This window comes from Branchiostoma floridae, chromosome 17, assembly GCF_000003815.2.
Source record: "Branchiostoma floridae strain S238N-H82 chromosome 17, Bfl_VNyyK, whole genome shotgun sequence".
In the NCBI taxonomy this organism is placed as follows: domain Eukaryota; kingdom Metazoa; phylum Chordata; class Leptocardii; order Amphioxiformes; family Branchiostomatidae; genus Branchiostoma; species Branchiostoma floridae.
The window spans coordinates 11367599-11382192 of NC_049995.1; the positions used below are offsets into that span (position 1 = coordinate 11367599).

The window sequence follows — 14594 nt, forward strand, 5'->3', positions numbered from 1 at the left end:
AGTATTGAAAGTGTTCATTCCATTCAGAGAAATTGTCATATCCTGATAAGAATATGATGTAAACAAGACAATCTTCTATTGATTGTCTTTTTGACTGTACTTTGTTCAGCATTTAGCTATTGCCATTACATTTACACTGCACAAGGACGTTATTTGAACAACATCCTTGCATTGCACAAGCACAAAGTCTTTAGTTTTGGATTTGAACACAGGTGACTATGCCAGAAGCGCCACCAATCAATTCCTGTTGGTACTACATGCTATGTTTTTACTACAACAAATGTACGTATACATAGTGAAAAGAAATGTCTACTTACTTGATTCAAATTTCCCTGTTTTTTCTGGAATTCCTGGACCCAGTTCCCTGTAAGAGTGGGCAAAGTTTTAATCTCTGGAAGACTTTTAATCCCTCTGGAAGTCATTTCCAACTTTTTATCCTTTCTAATCATAATTCATCACCAACTTCATCTATACTGAAGACATTCAGTTATTTCCCCAAACAGTGGAACAAAAATACCCAAAATCTGAACTAGGAAAGCCTGAGCTGGGCCTTACTACAAATGATTACAACAAATACATGTATAGTCAAAATGTGTTTTCTATGAAGTATCAATTCAATTTTTCTAAATTCCTTTCAATCAACTGTTGCTGTCAAACCTATAGGGTCTCCCTAATAAGTGATTCTGCTTACCCCATGGGCATGGGCCTGGATACTACTAGCTCGACTTGTGGCTCAGGTTTGCTTTCAGAAATGATGAAGTACACTTCCTCGAAAGTGGCACCCTGTAACGAACTGCCATTCCAACTTAAGACTTCGTCACCTATAGGGGCAAGACATGTTTTGATATGTTAATGAAGGCAAAGTCTTTAATATTTTATTTCATCAATGTTAGTACTACAATAGTAGCTCATTGAACCTAACTATGTCTTCCAAGCCATTCTCAACTACTAACATCGTTATAAACATCAAAAGAATCAATCTAAAGCTTCTGGAGTAATGTTGTCCATGGCACCAAAAATGCTGGCAACGGTAGTTCACCTTTATCTGCAGGGTAACCTATATTCGTTGTGTTTACCCTCACAGTATTAAGGGATATCAAGTCGACGGATGGAGGTTTCAACTAAGTCTTGTAATATGTTCAAATAAGTGTAGTTTGAAACTATCGTCCGTCGATTTGATATCCCTGAATACTAGCGTGAACTAGCATTAGTCTGATACGTCATAGATACAAAAGAAGGTGTTTTCTGCTGATTTCTTGGCAAACAACAATATGATTGCAAGATATACAACAAGAAAGAATATAAAACAATCAAAACGGCTACTCCATATCTTTTTTCATGACATGATAAATTTCAACACAAACTCATCATTAATTTGCCACATCAGAAAAAGGGCAGTTAGGGCAAGCCATGCAAGTATAAATAAATGTGTTATAATCTTGCTTTCTCCTATTATAAGAGTTCATTCATTGCATTTCTAACTTCAAGCAGATTTTGAGCACTTTCAAACTTTTTTTCACATCACCAGCTTTGCTCCAAGCAATTTTTTACATAACAATTAATATGATCACTAAGAGTTAGTTTAAAGTTTTGAGATCCTCATTGCTTCTGTTGGCTTCCTGAGTTAGGCGAGACAAAACACCAAACTGCAGCCACTTTTGTTAGGAATATAAAAATGTTAGTTTTTGTTAAGAAGGAAATCAAAATCAACTGTTTCCTCACAAGTTGTAACCATCTCTGTGCACCAGACAAACTCGTGTAACAAACTCTGCTGAAAAATAATAATTGAAGAAACTTAGGGATTGGTAGGCCTCAAATCTGCAATTCCTAGAGGACATTCTTAGAGGCATTCATCGGACTTTACAAAAATCCTGTATATTTTCAAATAAATTCTACAACAACATAAAACAATGCCATGAAAATACATTAGACTAAAAATAGCAAGATCTGTCCCAGGACAGAAATTTGCTTCTTAATTAGGATGGACAAAAATCTCATTCGATCTGTCAAAAAAATCTGAACATTTTGACATGAAATTGATGAAAATGTATTTTCATAAGCTTGAAATAAGGGATTTAACATTGAAACTAAATACATGGTCTCCTAAACAAGGAGTAGAAACAGAAAAAGATTCAAGCTTCAAAGTCTTCCACAAAGAAAATTGACAATACCATATATGGAAGAGCTGACTAAACCATTAGACAAACAGGGGTGTCCTACCTGCTCGTAAATGTCCTACAGTGTCTGCTATACTGCCCTTCTTGACCTTGGTAATGAAAGCCCCAAGTTTCCCAAACTCCGTCATCTTTCCTCCCACGACCTTCAAACCCAAGATGGAGCCCGAGTCCTTCTGGTTGGTTCCGTTCCTCTGGCGCTTGTTGAGGATCATGTGACCGATGAGTCGGTTGGTTTCTATGGACGGGGTCCATGACACTGGATGCTGGAGAGGGTACAACACAGGAAATGTTAAGAAGGAATATTAGACTATATATATTATCTAATCACTATGGAGAGGTTAAGCATACTATATTTCATTTCACTAATTTTGAAATTTAAATCCTAAAATAATTTCCACAGGTTGATAGAATGTGGGATCTACTGCACAAAATAGTATAAACCGGTTGTGAAAACAATTTTGAGTCTCTTATATCATTGAAATTTAAAGTTTCTTTTACTTCACATTGAAAACAGTTTTTTATTCACAAGCATATAATGTTAATAATATATACAACGGACCAAAGTTTCATTGGCCATTTCATTGATGTCTGTCACCTTTTTCATAGTAATGACTGTTTCTACATGCACATCACATTACAGCTAAGTGACAATACATTATATAAGTTTATGTTTGCAATAAAGTTTTTACAGCAGTGAGACCGAGTTGCAGTGTCAAACCGTTACTTAGTCTTGATTGCTGGTATCAGCCAGTAAGGCCGCTTTTTAACAAGGTCCAGTGCAGGGGTGTGTGTCAATTTTGCCCTGAGGAAGGTGACAGACTGTCACCAAAACACTGATCCATTGTAAATTTTGTATGTTTTTGTGAATAGAGAACTTTGAATTGTTGTCTACAAAATGATTATTGTAGAAAACAAGACTATATCATCAAATTTGGCTATGAAAGGGTTACATAAACTTTTATCTAGTTCTTTGACTTTGAAATTGAAAAGTTTCTACTTCATTACAAAATGAGACTTCTTTTCACCACCAGTAGTTTTTTTACCTGTCTTACATTTACATTCTTGTATTTTAGCAAAAAAACAACAACATGCATGCACTGAATTACGATGTACATTTTGCTAAAGATTTACACATCTCAAGGGTACAGTACATGTATATTTCAGTTCCAAAGTCAACCAGATAACATTCTTGGTCCATTTTGGTACAAATATACATTTTATACATTGTTGTGTTGTAAGTTTAACGTCAAGCACATTTTCTTGATCACAAGACATGTGACTTTTCCAACTACTACAGAAACAATGTGCTGTGTGTTTTCAAAATGGTGCTGATTCAAATGATGAATCAAAGCACACAATATCAAACACTATACATATCACAGAAAAGTCAAAAAGTCCACACAACACAAACACTTCAAGAAAATAGGTACTAAAGGAATAACTCAATAAACAAAACCAAACAAAGATAGAAAGGTCTGAAACAAAGGCTCTAGCAAATTTTTGAAAGAAAGACTGTACAAGCACAAGGACGGTAATTTTAGCACAATTGTTTGAAACACACAAAATAAACAAAACCAAACAAATAAAGATAGAAAGGTCTGAAACATAGACTCTAGCAAAATTTTGAAAGAAAGACTGTATGGGTTTGAAACACACACAAGAATGGGGCATGAGAAACAACGGCATTATTGCCCACTCAGCCAAGAAGTATTGGCATTTGCATCTTTTAAACCAATTTTTATCGGCAAAGCCATGAATGCCAACAAAAGATTGCTTGATGTAGGCATTTTTCACTTCCTGTGACTGAACTTTTCTTGTTAGTCCAGTCCAATATTTTTATATTTTCCTCAATTCATAAGTAATGAGGCTAAAGAAAATGTCAAAACTAGACATATGGTTGATGTCAGTTTCCTAAAATTTAGATCCTATAGAGCTACAAATTCTTTCTCTCACCAGGTCCGCTGATCGTAAAACTCCTTTTCACGACATAACCCATTTCCAAACATTTATCACAAAATTACATAGATCGCAAAGACAATAAGAAACGGCTATGACACAATATCCTTTATAAACAAGCTTAAAAGTTTTCACACCAAATAATACAAAGGCCAAGTATGAGGAATATAGAGCATACCTTATCACATGGTATTTTTTGCATGAGCAAAACATTCAGATATTTTGAGTTTTAGGGTATTTTTCTCCTACTGCCTCTTGTATAAAGTACCATAGAAGGAAGACAGGTTTCGTTTGGAGGTGGATTTTTAAAGAGGTTCAGACAGATACATCAAAAGAAGCAAGAAACAAGGTGTTATACCTTTTGCGATATTGTCTGATCAGTGTCGTCTACATTCGTACTAGAGGCTGTATCTATCCCAGAATCCTTTACTTGAAATTCAGATGCGGTCGAACCCTCCGTTGAGCGGGATTCGCCGCTCCCACCGTTAGTGCCTTGGCGGAATCGCATAATTTTCTTTTGGCGCTCTGACATTTCGACTGCGGAGAGTTCGCTATGTTTCCCCCGCGGGTCATACCCATCATGCTCTCCTAGAACGGAAAAAACATGCACGGTGTAAATTCATTTCCACGGAAGTCGAAAGAACGGGAAAAATAGCCTACCATAGAGTAGAGATGCGCATGGGAAGGAGAGTTGTTGTCTCGGCCGAAGGAACCTTCTTCCCAGTATTCTAGATCACCTAGGCAACAAGTTAGAGAGGAATGGTGGGAAATGCTGCAAAACATGGCGGTAAGGTGTCATGCCAGCGTTCTAGAGAGGCTCTGCTCCTTAAGGAGGGACGTGTCTTAAAGAACGTCTTGAAAGAAAGTGAGCAGGAGTGGTGGTCAGAAGAAGATGGTGCACAGGCAAAAGTGAGGAAAGTGCTCCTAAAACTATACAAACCTGACATGCAAGAAAATAAGGAAAATCTCCCGCTGTAAAAGTCAGGATCTGAAATAAACTTTATGTTGAAAAACAAAGGATATATCCTGCATCAATACCACAGACTGTCTTTTTAATGTGCCATTTGCTACAAAATGCAATTAAGTTGCTATTTGGACTTAACGGCACAAAAGAAGACATTCATAGCATGTGATATTGGTGCAAGACTTTGCAATCAAAAATATATCATTTTGACATTTCCATGCAGTGACAAGTAAACGTTCACAAATACAAAAAGCTGCACGGCAACATGGCAACTTCTGTATTTCTGTGAACTCAAGGTAAAAAGAAGATTGTCAAATCATGATAGCAGCATGCACAGTGTTATAGGGACCCTGAAACAGAAGTATAGTAGTGAATACACAAGCTGCACAGAGCTCAAAAAGGATATCCACTATGTCCTGCCTTCGGAGAAACTATCCCCAGAACAATTCTTTGCTGCTGAAAATGTATCATTTTCGATGTCAACAAAAAGTTGAGCTTAGTTAGAGACTTACATGTATGCAATGATTTTGTCTTTTTTTCAATTTAGTTAATACCAATTTGTTCTGGAAATCACAGAAAAATTGTCCCTCTAGGCAAGACCGAGTAGACATATTGACAATGCATTAAATTGTAGAGATTGGGATTCAGGACAATCACAGATTAACTAGGACAGATCGGAATTTGGAGTCTCTATTAGGAGAGAGAGGAATTGGGATCTGTTCTAGGATAGGTTGGAATCAGAATCCATTCTTGAATATTCTGTGATTCTACTAGTACAGATTTGGTTAAGTTTAGTAGAGTTAGTTTAACCCTACACTTAACCCTAACCCAATCTTTACTAGTACATGTAGAATTGCAGATTGTCCTAGGACAGATCCTGATTCCAATCTGTCTTAGAACAGATCCTGGTTTCGAGTCTGTCCTAGGAGAGATTTCAATTCCAATCTGTTGTAGGATAATCTATGATCATTGTCCACAATGACATATATACTTTTTGAACACATCAATACACCATACTCTATCATGCATTTTTACTGCTGCATTTTTAATAAATCAGATTTGATTGACCATTTTCAGTTTAAATGTACATTGTACATAACTCTAGGCCTCTCATTTATTTTCTCACAAATTATAAATTAGAATTATCATCATTCTCTTGTTGCAGTGTTTTATGTGAGCATAGGCAGTCATTTACATGTATCTGTCCTGCTAGAATCTGAAGCTATTTGAAAATCTACTATCAAAATTTTCATCAATCTAAATTTCCAAGTTGCTTGTCAGCAACTGTTGCTTTAGTAACTGTGACCTTGTGTATCTTATTACCTGAATGTCTAACCTGCATTCATTTAACACTTTTTATAATATAAAATGTCATCTTTAAACTTGGAGATCATCTTATCTCTCATCCAATCATCACATGTCATTACAGCACCACAATTGATGGCCTATCTTGGAATTCTTTAAATTTTGCATTTCAAATTCCTACCTTTAATGCAAAAGGTGTTTCGCATCAACCCTTTGCACTGCATTGCATGTTTATGTATCTAGGTCCTAACTAATGTTTAAACACCATTCCCAATTCTCCCCTTTACTCTGCTAATGGTTTATGAAGAGAGCTTGACATCAAAAAGTCATTTTTCATTGCTGACTGAATGGATCAAAAAAGACATTCCTGACCAAACTTGTTGTTCAGAGTTATGCAAACAGATGAGAGCAGGCAGTTATTTGGTTGTATTTGCTTGGTTAAATGTTAAAAGAATTCTTAAAATGCATAAATGAGTTTTTAAAAAGAGAAATTTCTATGTTATCCCTGTAGTGTTACAGATTCAAAGGGAAAGATTTGTAAAGTGAATTGAAGTGAAGCGTTGCATTTGTTGGGTCATAGACGGGTGGAGGTCCATAATGATTATCTTTTTGGCTAAAAGGTAAAGCATTTGAAGCTCAGACTGAAGACGAAGCATGATACTTTCTGGTTAAAAGGTAGATAAAAGGAATCTTCCCGATACACATGCATGAAATTTCCAAAGTATGTCTGACACAGATTTTAAAGCAGAGAAAGACTTACAGAGAGATGTGCAAGACTGTATTTGTTCAGTTATAAACAGACAGAGGCCACTAATAATCATTTCTTTAGTTACTAAAAGGAATGCATATGCTTGAAACTTCCAAAGTATTTCTGATACAGATTTCAATACAGAAAAGAGTTACAGAGGAATGTGCCAGGTTGAATTTGTTTAGTTGTAGATGGAGGAAGGCTGATAATGATGGTTAAAATGTTCAAGGAATTTTCATGGCTCAAAGCCATGGAATATATGCATGAAATTTTCAAAGTATTCCTGCTACATATTCTGGAGAAGAGAAACATTTAGTGGAGAAGTAAAATGAAAGGTAAGAAGAGGGCTTCCCCATCGAGACCATCCAAATGGTAGGATTTGCAAAGATGGGTTTTATCTACCGGCTACAGACTGTTGGGTGATCAATATAAGCCCACCCAAAGGACAGGATCTCATATGTCTTTATCAAGATTATGCAAAGGCTACATTTCAGACTTAGGGAACATCACTGATTCTCATGTTTATTTCAAAACAGCATCCTATTTTTGATAGGGATTGTTTATTGTTTAGAGCCTGAATTTTAATAGAATCTTGTACATACGTGTTGGTCCTAAGGGCTAGATTCAAGACTTAGGACATTTTACTGATTTTAGAGAATGAATTTTGATAGGAACAAAACTTGTACTTAAGAGTTGGTCCTTAGGGCTACAATTCAGACTTAGGGCACGTAACTGATTTTTATGTTTGTCAATAAACATCATTTTATTTTCTTAAGGCTACATTTCAGACTTTTTTTTCAGACAATTACTGATTTTAGAGACTGAATTTTGATAGGAACAAAACTTGTACATACAAGTTGGTCCTTAGGGTTACATTTCAGACTTAGGGCACATTACTGATTTTAGAGAATGAATTTTGATAAGAACAAAACTTGTACATACGAGTTGGTCCTTAGGGCTACATTTAAGACTTAGAGCACATTACTGATTTTTAAGTTTGTCTCTTGACGACATTATTTTTTTCTAGGATTCTGCATGGTTTAGATACAAATTTCTACAGGAATGAAACATGTACATATAGGTCCTGCTGGGCCCTACTTTGAAAATCTATGTGAGCACACTTCTGACCTGGTTTGTGAAATCAACATGCAGTTTGCATACATAATACACAGGGGCAATCAGTACTAATCCAAGCTCCACAATTGAAGGCAAGTGGCTTTTACATGCCGCATCTACTTGTATAATTAATGTGCGTGGTTGTGATGGATAGCATAGATTTAGGACCTACAGTCAAAGAGAAATTAAACCTTTGGGACAGAAGTGTCTGCCAGAAGAAAACTTCTGACGCACTTTTAGATCACTGAAATTCATATCAAAATGTTATATATCCATGGGAAAGTCATGGTATGATGGCATATCTTAACAACCACCAAGATTTCAGCACTACGGAAAGGATAAATCAGGGTTGGCCATGTAATTGATTTTTCTTTGTTTTTAACCCTACACCAAACATTGCCCTTTGATGTTGTGACCTACTTGAGTAGTCTCCTTGGCAACCGTCACCATGGCAACCCGAGGAAGCCGTGGAAACTGCCGACGATATCGACGACAATGATGACATAGATGGTGAGGTCATCCCGCCATCTGAAAAGTACGTCAGCTCCTTCCCTGCCTCTCCTATCTGCGTACATCTGTCCCGTAACGCCTTCAGTCGCACCCGCTGTCCGATGGACAGTTTCAGATCCAGTATGTCGTGTTCCGACAGAGCGCCGATCACCTCCGGGTTCGTACATTCCTCTTCCTCCAGGATCTGTAGCGTCCGGTTGTTCAGCCCGAAACGTCCCGCCCAGATCCGGAACTGGGAGTGCGGGCTCTCCGGGTTGCCATGCTGGGCAACCTTGGAAGCCGCGGCCACATTGTTGTTGGAAAGCGAGCAGGCGATGTTCTCGGATATTTGGAGCAACTCAATTTGTCGCAACATGAGGGTTCTCCTTTCGATGACGGTTTCCGCAGTGTACGAAGGCATAAGGCTTTCTTTTCACAATGGTCACCTTGCTTAAATCCAAGTTTGTACATGTATGTCACTTCTAAATCTCAAAGATGACTCTGTCCCAACAAAGAGCTCTTTTAGCTTGTCTTAAGTTCAGCTTTCCTCCTTTTCAAGACGTCCGGTTACAGTAAGTTCAGACTCCACTGTCTTTCAGACATCTAAGGCTTCATACAATGGCATGGACACCTCAACGTGTTTGTACCGCCAAATGACAAGATCCTGAGAAGAGTATGAAAGAAACATATTCCACAAACTGTCATCTGAACTCTGTATCTATATAGCCTGTATGACTGCCCTTCGGCATAACACATCAGCTTCGCTTCAAACTCTATTGGGAGACCTCACAAAGTTTGGCCATTAGTTTTCCTTCACAAGATCGCTGCACTGCATTGACATAAATCAACATTCCTGACAAAGCAACTTCTGCATGGCAAACTGTCAAACCTTTACAGTCACTCAAACTACAGCAACTCAACAGGCTTCCTGTCTCAACTTCTACTTCTTCGACATGATGTTGTTACCATCAATGAAGCTTCATGGTCAAGATCTCCTTCAAGCATTATCATATCCCAGGATATTCCTCAACAGTAATTTTGCCAAGAATAATAAGATTCCTTGGACAAAAAGACAACAATTTGGTAAACGTCTTTTCTTTACCTCCTTGACAACATGTATATAAATAATACATAAATGTTTATGTTTGCAACCGTATTGATAATATCACTGACATTAACTACGTATAGATGTTGATATTTTATGTTTGGGACCGCACCTGTAAGCAGCACCACCTATACTGCAGTTCAGTGTGAACCAGTCAGAATTGCCCTTAGAAGGTGTCAGACAGTCATCAAACTGTTCCGTGCAAAGAATCCTGTTCTTCAATGACTTACCAACCTGATGAGCTATTCATAGACAGTGACTTTGGGCCCTCATAATCCAAGGAATTCCCATTATATACTGGATATCATCACTGCTACAGGACTCCAGCTATAAGATTGATTGAACTCACATACAAAATCAAGTTCAGCAACATGAAACTTCAAGATATACCAAGACCTCAGGTGGGGCTTACACTATAGGTCATTCTTCATGAGTATCATCCATTACAACCAAGCCTCCTCCAACCCCAATCATACCTGACGGATATTAGGAGAGACCAGAAACTGATTAACAACAGCATACTGGCACAAGTTCACCCGTCTGTACGATTATTCCGCTACAATCTATCAAGAAAACCTTGCAGGCTTTACTGAGGATATAAGATATTGATTGAGCAGTGTAAGCCAGCCTTCTGCCGACCCAATCTTTCCTAATAGAACATCAGGTATAACGCTGGGACATAAGTCACCACACTGATTACATGTAACAGTCGCAATATATCCCAAGACCTGTCCTGACCCTTAACAAGACGCTGTATCAAGATATTAAGGCTGCCGAGGGTAGACTTACACTATTGATCAAGCTGGACAAGTACAATACATTACGAGGGGTGCCAAGGTGTGTGTGGTGTGACAGTTAACAGTAAACGTTCAGCTGCAACTTCAGACTGAGGACGAAGCAAACTGCTTTTCGTTAGCTAGTTCTGCAATGTGGCTTAGGTATTGCTCAGGTGTATTAGCTAAGCAAACCAGGTCACCATTACATGAATAAGTGTGTTGGGTTCTTTTACATACTGTAAATGCATTTTATTTCGCGGGGATTTAATTTCGTGGTAGCCAGATAAAGGACTCTTCCGGTGGTTTTAAGTTCGCTGTAGCACCATGCACTGTGCTCTCTTACCGCCGTAGAAAAATGTTCGCAGTGGTTTTAAGTTCGTGGTGAAGCGGCCACTGCAAAAAACGCGGACATTAAACCACCACGAAAGTTTCTGCAATTACAGTACTAAAAGTTGATGCTAGAGGCATACACATGACCCTCCCTCAAACATGGGCCTCGGACCTTACATCACCATCCAAAATCTGAAAGCAATCCAAGGCAACAATCATGTAAAAGCTGGGACTAACCCTAGCTAGTGTGATATCTATAGGAAATTCCCAATATGGTCTGATAGCATAACTTAATAACCACATTGATATCAGCACCATGGAAAGTCTAAATCATGGGTGGCTGTATCACTGATTTTGTTTTATTTTTCAACTCTTTACTAAGCAAGAAATATACTGCCCTTTAATGTTCATAAAGAAATATACTGAAGTAGAAAAAAATTAAAGAAAATTGGGCCTGATGAACATGAATATGTCTTTGTACACTTTGTTTTGAAATAATAATAATAATAATAATGATAATAATAATAATATCTGGTTATTTTCAGTCAGCAGGTCCACAGCACAAGTAAGTAAGTAAGGTACCCAATATTTGGGTAATGAGGCTGATTTAGGTGGTCGAGGCACCTCCTTGAACACAGGACCTCCGTTTTACTCTTCTTCCGAAAGACGAATTCGTGGAATGCTTGGTTGGTCTACAGCATTTTGTCTTCCTTGGTGGTCTCCAATTCAAGTGCTGTCCGGACCTCACTTTGCTTAACTTCTGAGATCGAGGGGACTGGATTTTCAACGCACCACACGGCCATATGCCCTCTGTTTTCATGATGCATTTTTGCTGTATTTTCAACTTCAAATGTCTGATAACCAAGCAAATACATCGATGTGGCCTAAAGCATAGGAAAATTGGAGAAGTTCATACTGGTAAACTCAGTAAATGCAATGACAAGGTGGTGAGACCCATTCCCATAATCTTCCAATTTGGACTTGACATCAGAGTTATCTAAGAATAGCACAGTCACTGCAGAAGGTATAACCTTTTCTTGATTGTATCTGGTGGAAGATTGCCGACTGCTTGGAAACTTAAGCACAGATTCTCAAGGGCATGCTGTCTTAGTAATTCACATGGCCAAGGTCACTTAAGAGGCTCATAAGATGCACTTTTCACCAGAAAGATCTTACCACAAGGGACAGCTCTACCAAAGTGGTCGATATAATAGAACAATGCCGTGCTGATTACTAGCAATACCATTTGGACCCAATGCAGCAGCATTTCTCCCTAGAGGGGGGTAAGGAATTGCTTCATTTGTTGTACAAGGTGAAGGTCCATAGAAGGCACAAATTTATGACGTGTGCTATATTTTCAATCAGTATGATATGATGTATGATATTTTGAGTGACATCCATCACTCTTCTTCAGTGTCACTAGAATGAACTGGTAGAACAATTCAATACAAGTATGGCTAACTAGAACAACTGGTTGAACATGTCAATTCACTAACTTTTAAGGATCGTATGCAAAGGTCACTCAAATGTAAATCATGTTTGCATACTTCCCTATGGTCAGACAATACCATAGGAAAAGTTATTGTCCTTGGTGATGCAAATCGGGTCCCATATGCTGGAGAGTTCTACACTGAGTCCTCCCTTCCGTTTTCTATCCAGTTGTAGAGATTGAAATGTATTTGAATATTATTTACCTGGATGTGTAACCTTCATAAACGCAACCTACTGGAATTTCAAGGGATAAAGTAGTCATGCCGTTCCTTGCAGAAATAAGCAAGGTACTTTGTCCTTGTGAAAGGAACTTAGCATTACTTTCTTCACTATACTGAGGTGTAAATGGGTTACCTGACATCTGGGGAGGTCAAATATGGTACAAGAAAGATCGAGAGGGATGGGCTCTGCCTTCCAATATCATGCCCAAGACACAGTGGATAAAAACCCACTGACCCTACATACAGCCTCAAAAAGTCTTTGTGACTACCTTTACCTTTAAAAATACTGTAAGAATGCCACCAACAAAATGATCTGAACTAAATTGAATATTGTAAGACCTACACACCAGTCTTAATACAACCTAAGCACGTAAGAGCAATGAAATACATATTCAAGCAAAGACAATCTCCATTTACAGATTCAGCAAATGGTCTGTCTTAAGACAGGCAGGTCATTGTAGCCCCAAAATGGTGCTTACGTTACAATTGAAAAACTCATTCCTTCCAAATTACATACATTGTACTAGTAGAGTGTAGGCCACATGCTAACATTTCTTTGAATTCTACCTTTTACACACAATCTTGAAATCAGTCTATCTTGACATAGACTTGTTGATGCCACCCTAACCATGCATACACTTCAAACCTACCTAAATCAGCAAAGGACTCTTGGAGAAGTACTGTTAAATGACCCTTAGGAACAACAGCAATCCCTTCCTAATCAGTCTAATCAAAACCAAAAACAGGGAAATGCATTTACATGTACAGTAGAAGCCGTCTAATTGCACATCCCAATTGCCAGCGTGTTTCGTACAATTATCCGGATGGTGCAATAAGGCAAAGTTATCCAGCTGGACCGTACCAGTTTGGGATTTGGAGATTCCATGCAATCAACAGAAGTGTGTGGTTATCCACTATGCAATTTACTGGTTTCTACTGTTCATGTATAGACTATCTGTGGAAATGTGACAAAGGAACTTAAATTGAATAAAGACTTTCCAACTATGTATGGCATTTAGAATGTCTACCTTGTCCCCCCAATGACCAGGAGGTCACGGGACTATATAGGTAGGTATATAGCGACAGGTTACCTGTTAATAATGTCAGCAGTGTAATTAGCAACTCCAGTTTGCTCACAGAAAGGAAAAAGCATCTTTACATGCCAATTTCTCTAATGCCACTTAAATCGTGGCCTTCACTGACAGTCCTCCCACACAGTCGCTTAAGTGTTTTCCCAATACCCAGAAGCTGTGGGTTAATCTTCGGTCTCTATAGTCAGTTTTACGTCATACTTTTGAAATCACATCACACCGTCCGCCCACTACTTCAGGACCTGAATGGAATGATGCTGGCTTGATGGCTTACCCAGCCGTGCCATGACCAGAATTATGTGGCACTCGCACGCATAAGGCTGTTCCATGATTTACGTATGGAATGAAAAATAGATAGACAGGAAATTCAAGTAGAGAATGCACACACAGACAAAAAAATCTACAATTGTACAACAAAATTTCTGTAAATATGGACAAATGGTACACAAAATTTGGGTTTAAAATTTTGCCAAAAAATTGACTGAAAAAAACAGTGACTAACATTTTCACATATTGCAAGCAAAATGAAACTTAAGCTTTGTGATAAAATGTTCAAAGTACAAAAGTCTGACATTAAAGCTACTCTTACAGTAAATACCATTACATTTGCAGGATTTAATTTTCTGGGAGTTTGCTGTGGGTTTGATAAGTTTGAAGGGAAGAAAACCATGAACAATTACATCACAAAAATTTCAACATTTACAGTATATGAACTAGAATTAAAGGCGATCATAGACAAAATAAGACTCCCTCTGACAAGCAGAGCTGAATTAGTGAAGGAGGCATCCTGATAAACTAAGCAAGATAATCAGTGATTCCATTACA

General features: G+C 38.0%; 1 protein-coding gene across 5 annotated transcripts in view; it reads right to left on the reverse strand.

Moving 5' to 3' along the window:
- LOC118404830 (regulating synaptic membrane exocytosis protein 2-like) overlaps positions 1-14594 on the reverse strand; it is a 186015-nt gene that overhangs the window by 79026 nt on the left and 92395 nt on the right. For all 5 annotated transcript variants that reach the window (XM_035804193.1, XM_035804195.1, XM_035804194.1 and 2 more), the window contains exons 6-9: positions 4492-4721; positions 2221-2440; positions 692-821; positions 318-364 (exon numbers count right to left, since the gene is read on the reverse strand). In XM_035804193.1, coding sequence (XP_035660086.1) covers positions 318-364; positions 692-821; positions 2221-2440; positions 4492-4721 — 627 coding nt within the window. The remainder of the gene's footprint in view (positions 1-317; positions 365-691; positions 822-2220; positions 2441-4491; positions 4722-14594) is intronic.